Here is a 16,668-nt window from a genome sequence, read left to right as displayed (position 1 = left end):
CTTGTCAGTAAACGCCTGATAGGATGCAACCGGCCTTCATGACCTGACACAGCGACAGGCAGCCTGAGCCCCCGGGGTCTCCCGGTGACAGAAGGAAGACCTTGGCATCAGTGAAAGGGGTAGCTGACGAGCTGTGGGCATTACAGCGAGTCCTCGAGGCCCCGGGCTCACCCAGGACGGGACTCACCGACCCCCCGGCCCCTCAGCCGGCCCCTTCTCAGCCTCACGGACGTCACACTTCCTGGCTCACCCCTGCCCGGCGGGCCTGTGCTGGGAGCGGCCGGCACACGTCACAGGCCGCCTCCGCTCCGTTTCTGAAAGACCTGCATTCATGCTCACCTTTTCTAGAAAACCCCGAATACAAATGTTCTTTGCAAATTAAAATTCAGGTCAGAAAACTCTTACACGCGTGTTTATGTGCCTTTTACAGATACATTCAATTTTTAATTGGAACCAGATTTTAGGTGATGAAGACCGAGCATTTTATTTCAAAGTGTTCTATGCTTTTGCCTCTTCCCTCATTCTTCGTTTTGGGGATAGACTTAATAATAAGCCACACATGTGATGTATTATATACACACCTGCATATTCCGCTGTCTTCTATCTTCTTTCCTCGTTAAAATATACTGCCTACGTTTCCATATTGCTTAGCTGTGGACTCTCTATTCTTTCGAATGGCGATCTGTGACTACCATGTTACAGTAATTTCCATAGTGTCTCCCCCCCCCATCTGTCTTCCTTTGTATCAACACTCCCTCCACTTCTTTGCGAGATGAGACTTGATGGGAGTCACTGGTAGTTCCACGCTGACGCCACGGTCACCCTCAAACCGGGGCCCACACACCAGCCAGCGCCTCGGCGGGCACAGGCGACGAGCTCAGGAGGGCGATCGGCTGAGAACCGGCGTGGGGCCCACTCCGCGTGGCCACGTTCGTGCTTCTTCCCAGGCTCCCTGGGCGCCTGCCTTTAGTTAAGACCGAGGTCGACACTGTCGGCTTCAGGAGAGGACGGTGGCTCCGTCCGGAGAGCCTGGGGGAAGGTCTTGTGAGACAAACGACACTTCAGTAAACAGTCCCACAGACACCGCGCTTCACGGGCGCCATTCGCTCACGACGGCCGTGAGTCCTCCACCCGCAGGCGCTGCGAATCGATCCCGTGGCCAGGACAGCGGGGCCGTGGGTCAGGCCGCTTCCTGCCGTGCGACTCGGGCGGGACCCTCCGATGCTGCTGAAGTGCCAGCCGAGTGGCCGTGCGAGGGGGACTTGGGGGGGCAGCTGTCCTGGGCAAAGCCGGGCACATCATTCTCTGCCAGGAAACGGCCTTCAGGGGAAATCGTTGTTTTAGAAGCATGAAACGCTGACGCCGCCAAAGACTTGAGAAATGGGCTCATTGAAACGGCCGCGTTTACACGTTTACGGAGGACGGAGGTTCGGACAGGAGGCTGGGACGTCAGGAAGGCGGCGGACGTTAGCGGAGCCCGAGAAGGAAATGCGGACAGAGTCGCTCTCTCCTTGGCGGCGACTGTGCCACAGGCCCCGGGGTTGCAGGTGCCGGGCACCAGGTGCGACGGGCAAACCATCTGTGAATTCTGGAGCGGGAGGCGGTCTCGGGTCGGAAAGAACCTCCATTTCAGAGGCACGTCCCTCGAATGCTTCATCTACTCAGATTCACCCCCTTTCCTTCACCCAGGTCGTGGGGTCTGCACGGAAGCTGTGATCCTGTTGGTCGCAGCGTGAATTACTACACCGTCCTGTGCCTGAAGGCAATATCGATCCAGGAACACCTGTGTGTACTGGCCACGTCTCCGCAGCCGCCCACTAACACTGGGACGTTATTGTATTGACCTTTGACAGACTATAAAAGGTGATCTGATAAATGGGGTAGATATATCCATATGAACAAATAAAATACCGAAAACACACTGTAAAATCTCCAACATGCTTTCACTTTAAGTAAATCCTGATTTAAGAAAACCTTAAAAAGTAACCAAACACCTGGCTGGTGTGGCTCAGTGGTTGAGCGTCAACCTATGAACCAGGAGGTCACGGTTTGATCCCCGGTCAGGGTACAGGCCTGGGTTGCGGGCTCGATCCCCAGTGTGGGGCGTGCAGGAGGCAGCCGGTCCATGATTCTCTCTCATCACTGATGTTTCTCTATCTCTCCCTCTCCCTTCCTCTCTGAAATCAATAAAAACATATTAAAAAATAAAAAACGTCCACCAAAGACATGGAGATCAGCTATGTAGAAATCCAAACTGGTGAACTAGATCAGGGATGAGTAGCTGCCCTGAAAACAACCATTTCCTCTAACACATGATTAAATATGTTATTTCACTGAGTAAATTTCGTAGTGTTTCCAAAACAGGATTTACTGCATAAAATCCACTTGGCAGGGAGGGCGGCCAGCGGGAGACACGGTGTCTGTGCCAGGAGCCCCCGTCTTTGTCTGTAAGGTACCCACTGCGTCCGATGTGCCTGGTCTCAGGTTGATGGACAGTAATGCCAGCAGCCGAACCCCCAAGGCTGGAGACAGTCCCGCGTTCCCTTTAAAACCCCTCAGCGGACATAGGCCCCTTGGCGAAGACATTTTTCACGGGTTTCTTCTGTCTAGAGTTGGAGATTGGTCCATTACGGGCAATGCACTCGGCTTTGAAAAAGGTTAACTCAAACTGACCTCATGGATTTCCTCCCAAACACACACATTTTTAATCCCAGGGTTCCCCTTTCAGACACGGAGGGTGGCATTAAGAGGGTGGCGTTAGGAGGGTGGTATTAGGAGGGTGGCGTTAGGAGGGTGACATTAGGAGGGTGACATTGGGAGGGTGGCGTTAGGAGGGTGGCGTTAGGAGGGTGATATTAGGAGGGTGACATTAGGAGGGTGGCGTTAGGAGGGTGGCATTAAGAGGGTGGCGTTAGGAGGGTGACATTAGGAGGGTGACATTAGGAGGGTGGCGTTAGGAGGGTGGCATTAAGAGGGTGGCGTTAGGAGGGTGATATTAGGAGGGTGACATTAGGAGGGTGGCGTTAGGAGGGTGGCATTAAGAGGGTGGCGTTAGGAGGGTGATATTAGGAGGGTGACATTAGGAGGGTGGCGTTAGGAGGGTGGCATTAAGAGGGTGGCGTTAGGAGGGTGATATTAGGAGGATGACATTAGGAGGGTGGCGTTAGGAGGGTGGTGTTAGCGGGGCCTTTGAAACATGAGCTCACAGGTCTGCCATGAAGACTGCCTCGCACCCAGACACCGAGAAACGCCCCCAGTCGTGTGCTCCCTGGAATAGCTGCTTCTGTCGGAAGTGCCCCCACCCCCCGCCCGCTCACTGCTCTGGCCCAGGGGGCAGGGATCTGCCCTATGAAGGGGTCGATGGCACCTCACCCTCCCTCCCCCCGGGAGGAGTGACAGAGGTCGGGAGCCCGTGCCCCTCAGCTGGCCAAAGTCCGCCCCCTCCCCCCCGAGAGGCAGAAAGGACAAGTCTGTTAGGAATCTTTTTAAATCCTCACCTGGGGATGTTTTCCCACTGAGTTTTAGAGAGAGTGGAAGGGAGAGGGAGGGACAGAGAGAGAGAAACATGGATGTGAGAGGGACACACTGATTGGTTGTCCCACATGCACCCCAACCAGGACCGGGCGCCTGCACCCGAGGTACCTGCCCTCGACCAGAATCGCACCGGGACCTTCATTCCCAGGCCGGCGCCCTATCCACTGAGCCACACCAGCCAGGGCTTTTTTTCTTAAAAAATTGTTTTTTATTGATTGATTTCAGAGAGGAAGGAAGAGAGAGAGAGAGAGAGAGAGAGAGAGAGAGAGAGAGAGAGAGAGAGAGAAACATCCATGATGAGAGAGAATCATGGATCGGCTGCCTCCTGCACGCCCCGCACTGGGGATCAAGCCCGTAGCCCGGGCCTGTGTCCTGACCAGGAATCCAGCCCTGACCTCCTGGCTCATGGTCGATGCTCAGCCCCTGAGCTACAAACCGACGGCTCTTCGTGTTTTCTAAGGTGCTGCGGTGGCCCGGCCGGGTGGCTCAGTGGTTGAGCATCGACCATGAACCAGGAGGTCAGGGCTGGATTCCCGGTCAGGACACAGGCCGGGCTGCGGGCTCGATCCCCAGTGTGGGGCGTGCAGGAGGCAGCTGATCAACGATTCTCTCTCATCATGGATGTTTCTCTCTCTCCCACTCCCTTCCTTTCTTCCTAAAAATCAATAAATGCATATTAAAAAATAAAGAGTCCGGTAATTAATTAACGGTGTGACGCGGAGGAAGAGGGGACCCTGGTGTTGGGAGAACTTCCTTTAACGTTGAAATGCCTGCCTCCCCTCATCCTTCCTGCTGGTCCGCGGGGTGACCGTCCCCCTCTGACCCAACAGCTGTCGTATCAGCCACAGCATCAGGACGGCTGTCTCCGCGCTGGGTCTGAGGGTGTCAGGCTCAAGGGGCGTCACCCCTGAGCCACACGGCCTTCGTGGAGCTTGTCTTTGTGGACGAGGTCGGCTGGGACCCGGCTGCCCCTCCACAGCCCTGTGGGCGCGCGTGGGACTGAGGGTACGATTCTTCCCGGTTCTCGTGTGTGAGCGCGGCCCCTGGGGACCAGGGTGGTTGTTCCCCGCGCACCCCCCTCCCCCAGGGGACAGCGAGGCCCCTGGTCTCAGACCCCCCGCGGCCCTCCCCCGAGTCACGCGGGGGAGAGTGGGAGTCGCGGGAGCTGTATTACAAAAAGCACAACTAAAGTTCGATTTTGTTTCATGTGGAAAATAAGATATCGCAGATCTGCACTCCCAGGGCGCCCTGCCTGCGAGAACAGCAAGTTTACGGGGGAAAGTCGATGGGTTTTGATGGAAACTTTAGCGAGTGTTTCCTGGCCCCGTTTTTCAAGGAGAAACTTCGTCAAGAGCATCGAGGGCCAGTGCAGGGGTCAGTGGGTTTCTCTGCTGGGTTTTGGTAATTTCTATCGTCCTCCCCTCCTGGCAGCTGCCTGCGTTTTATTTATTTGCTTTTCAAAGCCGTAAAACCATGCGGAATCGAGAAAACAAAGAGACAAGCTTTTGCCAAAGGGATATACACACAGGGTGTCCCCCCAGACGTACACACACTTGGAATAATTACAGAGGCAGAGTTTCATCAAAGCACACTTCATCCAGCCCGTCCGTGGCTCTCTCATCACTTATGTTTCCATCTCCCTCTCCCTCTCCTTTCCTCCCTGAAATCAATAAAAATATATTAAAAAATACACTTCACTGTCAATATCGAGCTGCCTGCTGGTCAAGTGTGTATACATCTTGAGGAGACAGCCTGCGTGTGTGTTTTCCTGGGAACAGAGGGCCCTGCTCCCCGTGTGCAACAGGAAATGCCGCTTGTCGGGAGCTTCTGTGCCTGAGGGGCAGGGCCGAGGGGGGGGGGTCAGGCAGGGGGGGGCAGCCGGGGCGAGGGGGGGGGGTCAGACGGGGGGGGGGGCAGACAGGGGCAGGGCCAGGCTCAGGGCAGGGGAGGGGCAGCTCTTCTCATTCCTCCAGCAGCTGGCGGAGGGGGGTGGTCGTGACCGAGAGAGAAGGGAGGGGCATCGCTGATGTGGAGTCAGGTCGGCCTGGGGGGCCCTGTGCCGTGGCTGCGTCACTCAGGGATTTGAGGTACGGGGTCGGGGGGAGACCCTGGGACACACGGTTCCCTCCTGGAATAGCAGGTGACCCCGACGCTGTCTGACAGCGCACCTCCCTCCAGGGGAAACTAAATCGGGTTCAGCCCTTGCTCTTTTTTTGCAAATAAATTCCTTCTTGATACACAGGGTTGCTGGGCTGCAAGCCAACTTGTGAATCGAGGGACTTGCCACAGTGTCTCCTCCTGCCTGGACTCCCTGTGTCCCCGTACGAGGTCAGAACGTGTCCCCCAAATTCACACGTGAAAACTCCAACTCCCGGGGGGGGGGCGGGGGGGCATCAGGAGGCCAGGCTTGGGGAGGTGCTCACGGACGAGCGGAACCAGTGCCCCGATGGCCAAGGGGCCACGGACGTCGCTGTATGTCCCCCGGGGGGCACATGGTCACCCACATTCTTATTCTCCTAAAGAACTGCCCAGCATCTGGCTCCCAGGGGGGCTCTCTCACCACCCGCCCCACCCCCGCCCGCCCGGCCGGGGCGGCCACGGCGACCGGCCAGCCTCTCACCTTGAAGAAGGCCACGGTGGAGCCGTCCCGGACGGCTCCGTACTCGATCCTGGTTTGCTTGGCCAGGTCGTCCGCCGAGCCGATGGGGGCCTCCATTCTCTCCACGGTCAGGAAGGCGGCCAGGTTGGCCGTGTAGGACGAGAGGACGACGAGGGCGAAGCACCACCAGCTGCCGGCGAGGATCCTGGTGGACAGCGCCTTGGGCACGAGCTCCGACCCTGGGGGCACCGGAGTGGGCGTCACAGCGTCAGGAGGAGGGACACGGGCTGGGCGGGTCCAGGGGTTAATGCATTTTTGTGGCATAAACGTCGTAAATTCATCAAGCACTTACCCTGACGTGTAGGTACAATTCATGCATTTTTTTTAAAGAAAACAGAGGGAAATCTAAGGGATCTTTTATCACAAATCACTGCTGCCGCCTGAAGTGTGATTTGCTGGCCTCTGACGCATGAAGTGGCTTCTCCCCGAGATAATCTGCCGCGACCATGCGCGGGGTGAGTGCAGTTCTTGGTTTTGGTTGAAAAGCCAACCCCTGACCCGGCTCTGGCTGCTCTAACAGACACGTCGTTGGTGAGATAACACGTTCGAGGTCTCTGACGGCCACAAACGCTCCGAAATGCCAGCGGGTTCCATTTCAGGTTAAAGAGGCCGAGAACCTAACGTGCCGGCCGCTGACCTGAGCGTGAACGGAACCTGGGGTTTTACGATCGAGTCAGCGAAGGGGCAGCCGGACCGGAGGGGAGAGGACGTGCGTTTCATTGTCGGACGTTGTTCGAGCTGAAATTACTTTTCCTAATGGAGAGACTGCTTTGCCTGAAAAGAATATATTCACTGAAAAGCATAATTTTTGTCCTTGAATTAAATGCCATTTCTTAATTGTACTTCACAGACGGGCTGTTTCTCAGTGAAGGGGGCCCTTCCTGGTGAAAACATACATTTTAGTCACCGGAGGCTCCTTGTCTGTGAGTAACACAGGGGCCCTGAGTGTTCACCCAGAATGCCTTGCTCTCCGAAGACAGGGCGTGGGACTGAGCTCGCTTACAAAGAGGACAAACATCTACGGAAATTCTCTGGCTCAGGCCGGCGTGGCTCAGTGGCTGAGCGTCGACCTGTGAACCAGGAGGTCAGGGTTCGAGTCCCGGTCAGGGCACAGGCCCGGGTGCGGACTCGAGCCCCAGTGGGGGATGCAGGAGGCAGCCGGTCCGTGACTCTCTCTCATCATGGATGCTTCTCTCTCTCCCCGAAGGGCTCACCCCAGCACCGGCTCCTGCATGGGTTCTGGCCGACCCGCCGGCCTACAGTTCACCGTCGGTTCTGCTTAGCGTTTCCTCCAAAACCCGGAGGCGTCGCCGCGCATGCGACCATTTCAGCCCCGCGTGGAAGCGTCCCAGAGGGTTAGCCCTCGGCAGGCAGAGCCTCTGGGTTGGGGAATCCGCCCGCTGTGCTGGCGTCTCCACCCTGGCAGTCGGGCCGGAGAGAGGAGCCCCGAGCTGAGCTACGGGCACACGCGTGGCTCCTCCTCGGGCACAGGCACTGCTCGCCTGGCCCGCAGCGCAGCTCAGTCGGCGGTGGAGGCGGGCAGAGGCCCTGCCTGAACGACGTGTCCCCCCCGCCCCCCGTCCCCCCCCCCCCCCCCCGCCCCCATCGGCACCTCCAGGCCTTATTCTCGTTCAGTGAAATAAGCCAGCGCTTTGGCGGACTGCACTCCCTCCCTGTGCTTTTCTGTCCCGACTGGGGGCTGATAGTCACCAGATTTGTAATCGTTTCCAGGAAGCACCCCCCCCCCCCCCCCGGACCTGGTGGAGCAGCTGGGGCTGCTGTTTGCGCCTGGTGGTTTGATGGGGTTTCTGTGCCGGGTGGGGGGGGGGTGCGGGGGGCAGGGGAGATGGGGGGTGCGGGGGTGGGGGGGGCTCCTGCTTCGTATGTTTGCACTTTATTGACTTCCCAGCCCCGTGGCCGTGGGACAGGAGGTTCGCCCTCCGGTGGGTTATCATTAAAACATCATTTCTTCCGTAAGGTCGCCGTGGGAGTAAGCAGGGAGTTAATAAAGATGTTTTCTCAGAGTAGAGGTGGAGGTCTCCGGCTGCAAATGCACCCTCATGTGTCTGGATGTGTTTATAGGAGATAAGGCTCCACGCCATGGCTTGTGAAACTGGGCGATACGGCAGCCAATGGCTGACATGTAATAAAATACTATAAACTCACGTCGGTGACAAAGTTCGCGGTGATACTTTTGATAAAAGTCCTGGGAATTAAACGCCATCAGTAAAAAACCACTCTGATTGCACCTAAACCCGGGAGGCGGCCAGGATGGCAATTTCTCGGCATCCCATCGTGGCTGTTACTTTCACGCAACTTTGGGACGTTCTCTGAGGCCCTCGGCCGGGGCAGCCCGGTCAGAGCAGCAGCGTCCGAGGGAGGTGGGATGAGGGTGGGATGAGGGTGGGATGAGCGAAGGCAAGGCACCGCTGGCCCCTCAGGCCTGTGACGCGGACGCCACAGCCAGTCCCGCCCGGCTTGCTGTGGGAAAGAGCGCGTCTGGGCGTCACAGTCAAAGGAAACACATCGGACGGTTTCCGATCGAGGCAGCACCAGGCTCCTGCCCACGAGAGGGCGCGGTGGTCGGCACAGAGGGAGCCGGCTGGCATGGTGCCACACGGGACGGACGGACCGCCAGCCGCCAGCACCACACGCCCGTCCGCGGGCCCGTGTCACCGGGTGCTCTCAGCTTCTCAGAGAACAGGCGGCGTCTGGGGGCTGACGGTCACGGACCCGGGGTCGTGGGGAGCGGCAGACACTGCACCCGCGTTTGCTGTGGGAGGTGGTGGGCTCCACGGGGAGAGCAGGTGGGAGGCGTGGGGCAGGGGGGAGGCGCTCTGGTAGGACAGAGGCGGTCACGGTCGCGTGTGCGCTGTGAGCCCGTCTGTACGGTCCATCCGATGCACCAGTTGCTTCCCAAGAGGGCAGGGCGCCTCCTTCCCTACAGCCTTGGGGACGTCCACCTCCAGCCACAGACATGCATGTCAGGCACACAACCAGGAGGAGCCTGCTTCCTTCCTGGGCTTAGACCTCTCCCTGCTCCCCCGCCCCCCATCAACATGGGTGACACATATGGCTTTTCTGTGGTTGGAGTTGGATGTCCCCACCCCTTTCGGCGACGGTTGCTATGGTTACCAGGTGAGGGAGCTGGCAGAGTGTCACCTGGGAGCTAAGAAGAATCCCGTAGTTGGTTGATGGCAATTAGGTGATGGCTTTAGGAAGAATGGAAGTCGTCTTATTTGTCAAAGGCTCCAGGTCCCTCTCAGACCCCCCACGGGTGGAGTTACGGGTGAAAAGGAAAAGACTGTGTCCCCATCTGTGCAGATTTGTAAACGATTCTGCAGGCGCTGTGTTTTCCCTTCCCTCCAGGAAAATCCGCCTTCAGCCTCACAGGAGTCTCACTTCCGGCTCAGCACAGAGGTCCCCTGGAGCCACATCTCAGCTCTGCTGCTTCTAGGCCTGATTCTAGGTCTCCTGTCCCAGGCAGTGCCCGCCTGACCCTCTGCTCTCGGGGGTTTACCAGGATGGACGCCCACAGACTGTGGGGGTGTGGGGGGTGTCTTGGGGAATTTACCTGCATGGACGCCCACAGACTGTGGATGCGTGGGGGCGTCTCGGGGGGGTTTACCTGCATGGACGCCCACAGACTGTGGATGCGTGGGGGCGTCTCGGGGGGGTTTACCTGCATGGACGCCCACAGACTGTGGGTGCGTGGGGGCGTCTTGGGGGGTTTACCTGCATGGATGCCCACAGACTGTCGATGCGTGGGGGCGTCTCGGGGGGGTTTACCTGCATGGACGCTCACGGACTGTGGGGGTGTGGGGGTGTCTCGGGGGGGGTTTACCTGCATGGACGCCCACGGACTGTGGGGGTGTGGGGGCGTCTTGGGGGGTTTACCTGCATGGACGCCCACGGACTGTGGGGGTGTGGGGGGCGGGCAGCGAGTACCTTGCTGCATGAGGGCTCCAACTCCAAACCAGACGCTGTTCAGCAAAGTGAAGCTGTTCTCCACCACGTCCGGGTCAGGGCTGCACGGGTGGGGGTTGTACCACTCGTAGGGCGTGAACCTGTGAAGTTAACAGAGTCGGCGTCAGCGACGGGGAAACAAGACCTGCCCGAGGAGGCGCAAACCCCAACAGCTAGTGAGTGACGACAGCCTCACCCCAACAGCGGCCTCACCCCAACAGCGGCCTCACCCCAACAGCGGCCTCACCCCAACAGCGGCCTCACCCCAACAGCGGCCACAGCTCTGGGGGCAACTGCGGAGCAGCCTTCAGACACTCTATTTACCAAACTGGCTCAGCAGCTGAGCCAGCCGTGGGCAAACTACAGCCCGCGGGTCAGATCCGGCCCATTTGAAATGAATAAAACTAAAAAAAAAAAAAAAAGACCGTACCCTTTTATGTAATGATGTTTACTTTGAATTTATATTAGTTCACACAAACACTCCATCCATGCTTTTGTTCCGGCCCTCTGGTCCAGTTTAAGAACCCACTGTGGCCCTCGAATCAAAAAGTTTGCCCACCCCTGAGCCGACCTATGAACCAGGAGGTCAGGGTTTGATTCCCGGTCAGGGCACAGGCCCGGGTTGCAGGCTGGATCCCCAGGGTGGGGCGTGCAGGAGGCAGCTGATTCATGATTCTCTCTCATCATTGATGTTTCTCTCTCTCCCTCTCCTTTCCTTTCTTAAATCAATAAAAATATTTTAAAAATTTTATTTAAAGAAAGGTTCACTCATCCCAAGAATTTACCCCACCGAGTAGCGAAGCTACCACACACCTGGTCGCGCCAACTACAATGTTTAGACGCCGTGTGTGTGGGAGACATGAGGACCAGAGACCTGCCTCCCGGGCGTCCGTGGACAGAAGCTTAAAAGGGACCCACGTGGTCTAGCAAGTTTAGGGCAACCGAGGGGCTGCGAGGTGGAACTCAAGTTGCCAACAACAGGCAGGTCTGGGTCTGGGCTGTATTCCCTGTTTGTGGGTAGTCATGGAAACACTCACACCCTTAACCGGAGAGGCAACGTTTAAACTTTCTGCACCCACCCCCCACCTCACAGGGGTCCTTAGTCCCAGCTCCCATGGTGTGTGGCTCAGAGCCTCCTCCTATGCTGTTGCTATTGTAACTGTTTCTAATGTAACTGTTTCTATTGTAACCGTTTCTATTGTAACTGTTTCTATTGTAACTGTTGCTAATGTAACTGTTTCTATTGTAACTGTTGCTAATGTAACTGTTTCTATTGTAACTGTTTCTAATGTAACTGTTTCTAATGTAACTGTTTCTATTGTAACTGTTTCTAATGTAACTGTTTCTATTGTAACTGTTTCTAATGTAACTGTTTCTATTGTAACTGTTTCTATTGTAACTGTTTCTAATGTAACTGTTTCTAATGTAACTGTTTCTAATGTAACTGTTTCTATTGTAACTGTTTCTAATGTAACTGTTTCTATTGTAACTGTTTCTAATGTAATGTTTCTAGTGTAACTGTTTCTATTGTAACTGTTTCTATTGTAACTGTTTCTATTGTAACTTTCTACTGTAACTGTTTCTATTGTAACTGTTTCTATTGTAACTGTTTTTAATGTAACTGTTTCTATTGTAACTGTTTCTAATGTAACTGTTTCTATTGTAACTGTTTCTAATGTAACTGTTTCTATTGTAACTGTTTCTAATGTAACTGTTTCTATTGTAACTGTTTCTATTGTAACTGTTTCTAATGTAACTGTTTCTAATGTAACTGTTTCTAATGTAACTGTTTCTAATGTAACTGTTTCTATTGTAACTGTTTCTAATGTAACTGTTTCTATTGTAACTGTTTCTATTGTAACTGTTTCTAATGTAATGTTTCTATTGTAACTGTTTCTATTGTAACTGTTTCTATTGTAACTTTCTACTGTAACTGTTTCTATTGTAACTGTTTCTATTGTAACTGTTTTTAATGTAACTGTTTCTATTGTAACTGTTTCTAATGTAACTGTTTCTATTGTAACTGTTTCTAATGTAACTGTTTCTAATGTAACTGTTTCTATTGTAACTTTCTATTGTAACTGTTTCTATTGTAACTGTTTCTATTGTAACTGTTTCTATTGTAACTGTTTCTATTGTAACTGTTTCTATTGTAACTGTTTCTAATGTAACTGTTTCTAATGTAACTGTTTCTATTGTAACTTTCTATTGTAACTGTTTCTAATGTAACTGTTTCTAATGTAACTGTTGCTAATGTAACTGTTTCTAATGTAACTGTTTCTATTGTGACTGTTGCTAATGTAACTGTTTCTATTGAACTTTCTAATGTAACTGTTTCTATTGTAACTTTCTATTGTAACTGTTTCTATTGTAACTGTTGCTAATGTAACTGTTTCTAATGTAACTGTTTCTATTGTAACTGTTTCTATTGTAACTGTTTCTATTGTAACTGTTTCTAATGTAACTTTTTCTATTGAACTTTCTAATGTAACTGTTTCTATTGTAACTGTTTCTAATGTAACTGTTTCTATTGTAACTGTTTCTAATGTAACTGTTGCTAATGTAACTGTTTCTAATGTAACTGTTTCTATTGTAACTGTTTCTATTGTAACTGTTTCTATTGTAACTGTTTCTAATGTAACTGTTGCTAATGTAACTGTTTCTAATGTAACTGTTTCTATTGTAACTGTTTCTATTGTAACTGTTTCTATTGTAACTGTTTCTAATGTAACTGTTGCTAATGTAACTGTTTCTAATGTAACTGTTTCTATTGTAACTGTTTCTATTGTAACTGTTTCTATTGTGACTGTTGCTAATGTAACTGTTTCTAATGTAACTGTTGCTAATGTTGCTAATGTAACTGTTTCTATTGTAACTGTTTCTAATGTAACTGTTTCTAATGTAACTGTTGCTATTGTAACTGTTTCTATTGTAACTGTTTCTAATGTAACTGTTTCTAATGTAACTGTTTCTAATGTAACTGTTTCTATTGTAACTGTTTCTAATGTAACTGTTTCTATTGTAACTGTTTCTATTGTAACTGTTTCTAATGTAACTGTTGCTAATGTAACTGTTTCTAATGTAACTGTTTCTAATGTAACTGTTCCTATTGTAACTGTTTCTAATGTAACTGTTTCTATTGTAACTGTTTCTATTGTAACTGTTTCTAATGTAACTGTTTCTATTGTAACTGTTGCTAATGTTGCTATTGTAACTGTTGCTATTGTAACTGTTGCTAATGTTGCTAATGTAACTGTTGCTAATGTAACTGTTGCTAATGTAACTGTTTCCAGCACGAAGGGCTTAGTCACTGATCGCCAACCCCCATGAGGAAGCTGACTCTGCACACGTCACTTCACATCTCCGGCCTCAGTTTCCTCATCTGCAGGGAAGGGGGAATCTAGGTATTTCTGAAATGTCACCATAAAAACCTGGGGAACGTCACAGGTTTTCCTTGATTTTTTAAACCTGTCTGACTGCTACGGCCCAAAGGAAGTCCTGCTTGATGGTTGTTTTGGGGGTTATCTCGCCAAGAGGCACGTATTTTCTGGAGACATTAGCAGGTGCTGCACGAAGTGACGGGACAGTGATCAAAAATGTGGCCGTTCTTAGCGGGGGGTGGGGGGCTAGGGGGTTCTGCCTTGGGCCAGGGCACCCCTGAAACGTGAAAAGGGGCCCTGAAAGGCCATCTCACCGAGGGGGGCACATGGGGGCCCCAGCCAGGAGCTCAGCCTCCATGGGTGGGGCCCTGGGAGCGCAGGGTTTCAGTGAATCCATTACCGGCAGCCACAGGCAGGGCACAAGGATTCAAGCACAGGGAGCCGGCAGGCGCCCCTCCTCAAGATGGGAGTCCTTGAAGCCCCAGACCCTTTGGAAAGCACGGCGTCTGCTCCCCAGGTCCTGGGTGACAGGGAAGCCTCAGGGGTTACCCCGCAGAATGGCACCACCCTCCCTGCGCCTTCCCCGCGCTGCGCCTGGAGTGGTCCCACGCGGCTCAGAGCCACCATGGCGGGCGATACATTTTAATTAGTTTCAGCAGCATAATTACGTTTTGAATTTACACACTCTTCTAACCAGGCAGTTGGCTGAGTGAAGAAGTGAACACCGTGTTAATGAACCTGCTAATGGAAGCAAAGGCGAATAAAGACGCCGTTACTCAGACAACACCACGGCCGCCTGTGCCGTAATTTAAAAATATTAATCGCAATCCAGGAGCAGGCTGTGCGTCCAGCAGCAGGAGTTTTTCTAATCAGACCGCGAAGCCGGCAGCTGGCCCTGGGACCGGCATGCCCCGCCCAAGCTCCGAGGGCGAGCCCACCACTCCCCTCTCTGAATCCAGCCGGGTCTTGCCTCAGGATTTGGTACTTTACTCTTATAACTGAATAACTAATGTAATTTTCTTTTTCTTTTTAAAAAAATATGTTTTTATTGATTTCAGAGAGGAAGAGAGAAGGGGGAGAGAGAGAAACATTAATGATGAGAGAGAACCATGGACCGGCTGCCTCCTGCACACCCCACACTGGGGATCGAGCCCGCAACCTGGGCCTGTGCCCTGACTGGGAATCGAACCGTGACCTCCTGGCTCCTAGGTCGACGCTCAGCCACTGAGCCCCGCCGGCCAGCCTAGGAGGAAGAAATGTCGGGTTTGTGCAATCACCTTGGCATTACCTCAAAGGGTTTCTTGATATTTTTTTTTTGGCCAGATACGAACTTAAAAAAAAAGTTTATATTTAAGAAGGACAAACATATCATAAAATATAAGCAGACATTACATCTGGATTGTTGATCTATTTAAATTGTTCATGATAGTAGACATGATTTCTCAGGTTAAATATTTCTCAAAAAATAGTAAGAAATAATGTCAGCCACAAAACCAAAACCCCGATGTGCCCACCGGTGACAGCCAGGGTGACGGGGGCTTGTGTCATTACCTTTAGCTTGTGCTGCTGATGCGTGACGTCACACACGCAGCTCAGCTCGGCCAGGGCCCCGTAGGCAGCTCTCCAGGAGCGCGCTAACCTAAAAGCAGCGGCCAGCCCTATCCTTCCTCTTTAGAAGGACGTAGATTTATTCAAAACCACACCACACGCCTCCCTGGAGAGGACGAGGATAAGATTCACTGTTTCGTTCTCCGTCACCAACTGAATGCAAACGGCTGAGGAGCTGACAGGAGCCATCTCACCCCTGAGCCTCCTGGGGCGGAGCCATCGAGTTCAGGCCTCAGCCGCTCCTGGGGAGAAGCAGGGCTGGGGTCAGGGGTGGGGTCAGGGGTGGGGTCAGGGCTGTGGAGAAGGGGGCGCAGCTGAGCGCAGACACCAGACAGAACACCTGCCAGGGCAGGGGCCACCCTCTGGGTCCAGCAACCACTGTCTAAGTCTGCACTGATGCCCACACCTCACTCCCCATGACCAGAGAGGAGACAGCGATGAGTGTGACCAGAAGACAGACAGTGATGAGTGTGACCAGGAGACAGTGATGAGTGTGACCAGAAGACAGACAGCGATGAGTGTGACCAGGAGACAGTGATGAGTGTGACCAGGAGACAGACAGCGATGAGTGTGACCAGAAGACAGACGGTGATGAGTGTGATCAGGAAACAGTGATGAGTGTGACCAGGAGACAGACAGCGATGAGTGTGACCAGGAGACAGACAGTGATGAGTGTGACCAGGAGACAGACAGCGATGAGTGTGACCAGGAAACAGTGATGAGTGTGACCAAGAGACAGACAGCGATGAGTGTGACCAGAAGACAGACGGTGATGAGTGTGATCAGGAAACAGTGATGAGTGTGACCAGGAGACAGCGATGAGTGTGACCAGGAGACAGACAGTGATGAGTGTGACCAGGAGACAGACAGTGATGAGTGTGACCAGGAAACAGTGATGAGTGTGACCAAGAGACAGACAGTGATGAGTGTGACCAGGAGACAGACAGCGATGAGTGTGACCAGGAAACAGTGATGAGTGTGACCAAGAGACAGACAGTGATGAGTGTGACCAGGAGACAGACAGTGATGAGTGTGACCAGGAGACAGTGATGAGTGTGACCAGGAGAGAGATAAGCACAGTAGAGCTGGTGTGCAATGGGCTATCTGTGAGCGAGACGGTTGGGTGGATGGTATCCATTGGGGGAGGAAGCTGCTTTCTTAATAGAAATAGAACGAAGCTGGAAAATATGGGGACCTGGGTCACCAAGGGCCGATAGAGAAATGGGGAAAATGAGGAGGGAAACTGCATTTTCCACCACTTTGACATGATCTGATGACAAACATCAGGCAGTGTGAGGGCGCGTGAAGGTCTAGTGGAACAGGGCACCTGCCCGTGTGCCCGGGAATCCTGCTGACGAGTCTTCTCCCACCAGCTGGGACCAAGTCACGTGACCAACACACGACTTCCTCACACCGTGGGCGTTGCCTCCAGGACAGAGCGGAGCCGCGCAGAGTGGGCTCACCTCTCTGCCATGTGGATGGCCAGGCCGTCCCTGGCATCTCTGACAGCCTGGGGCCTGG

The 16,668-nt window shown here is 53.1% G+C and overlaps 1 protein-coding gene across 1 annotated transcript in view; it reads right to left on the bottom strand.

Moving 5' to 3' along the window:
* The window catches only part of GRIK1 (glutamate ionotropic receptor kainate type subunit 1), a 119,971-nt gene that overhangs the window by 8,844 nt on the left and 94,459 nt on the right, over positions 1–16,668 (bottom strand). Inside the window, exons 12-13 of the mRNA XM_036352717.1 lie at positions 10,142–10,260; positions 6,155–6,372 (exon numbers count right to left, since the gene is read on the bottom strand). Coding sequence (XP_036208610.1) covers positions 6,155–6,372; positions 10,142–10,260 — 337 coding nt within the window. The remainder of the gene's footprint in view (positions 1–6,154; positions 6,373–10,141; positions 10,261–16,668) is intronic.

This window comes from Myotis myotis, unplaced genomic scaffold (genome assembly GCF_014108235.1).
Source record: "Myotis myotis isolate mMyoMyo1 unplaced genomic scaffold, mMyoMyo1.p scaffold_m19_p_2, whole genome shotgun sequence".
NCBI classification, from domain to species: Eukaryota; Metazoa; Chordata; class Mammalia; order Chiroptera; family Vespertilionidae; genus Myotis; species Myotis myotis.
The sequence above is the reverse complement of the archived record's forward strand: the minus strand, read 5'-3'. Positions and strand labels throughout refer to the sequence as shown.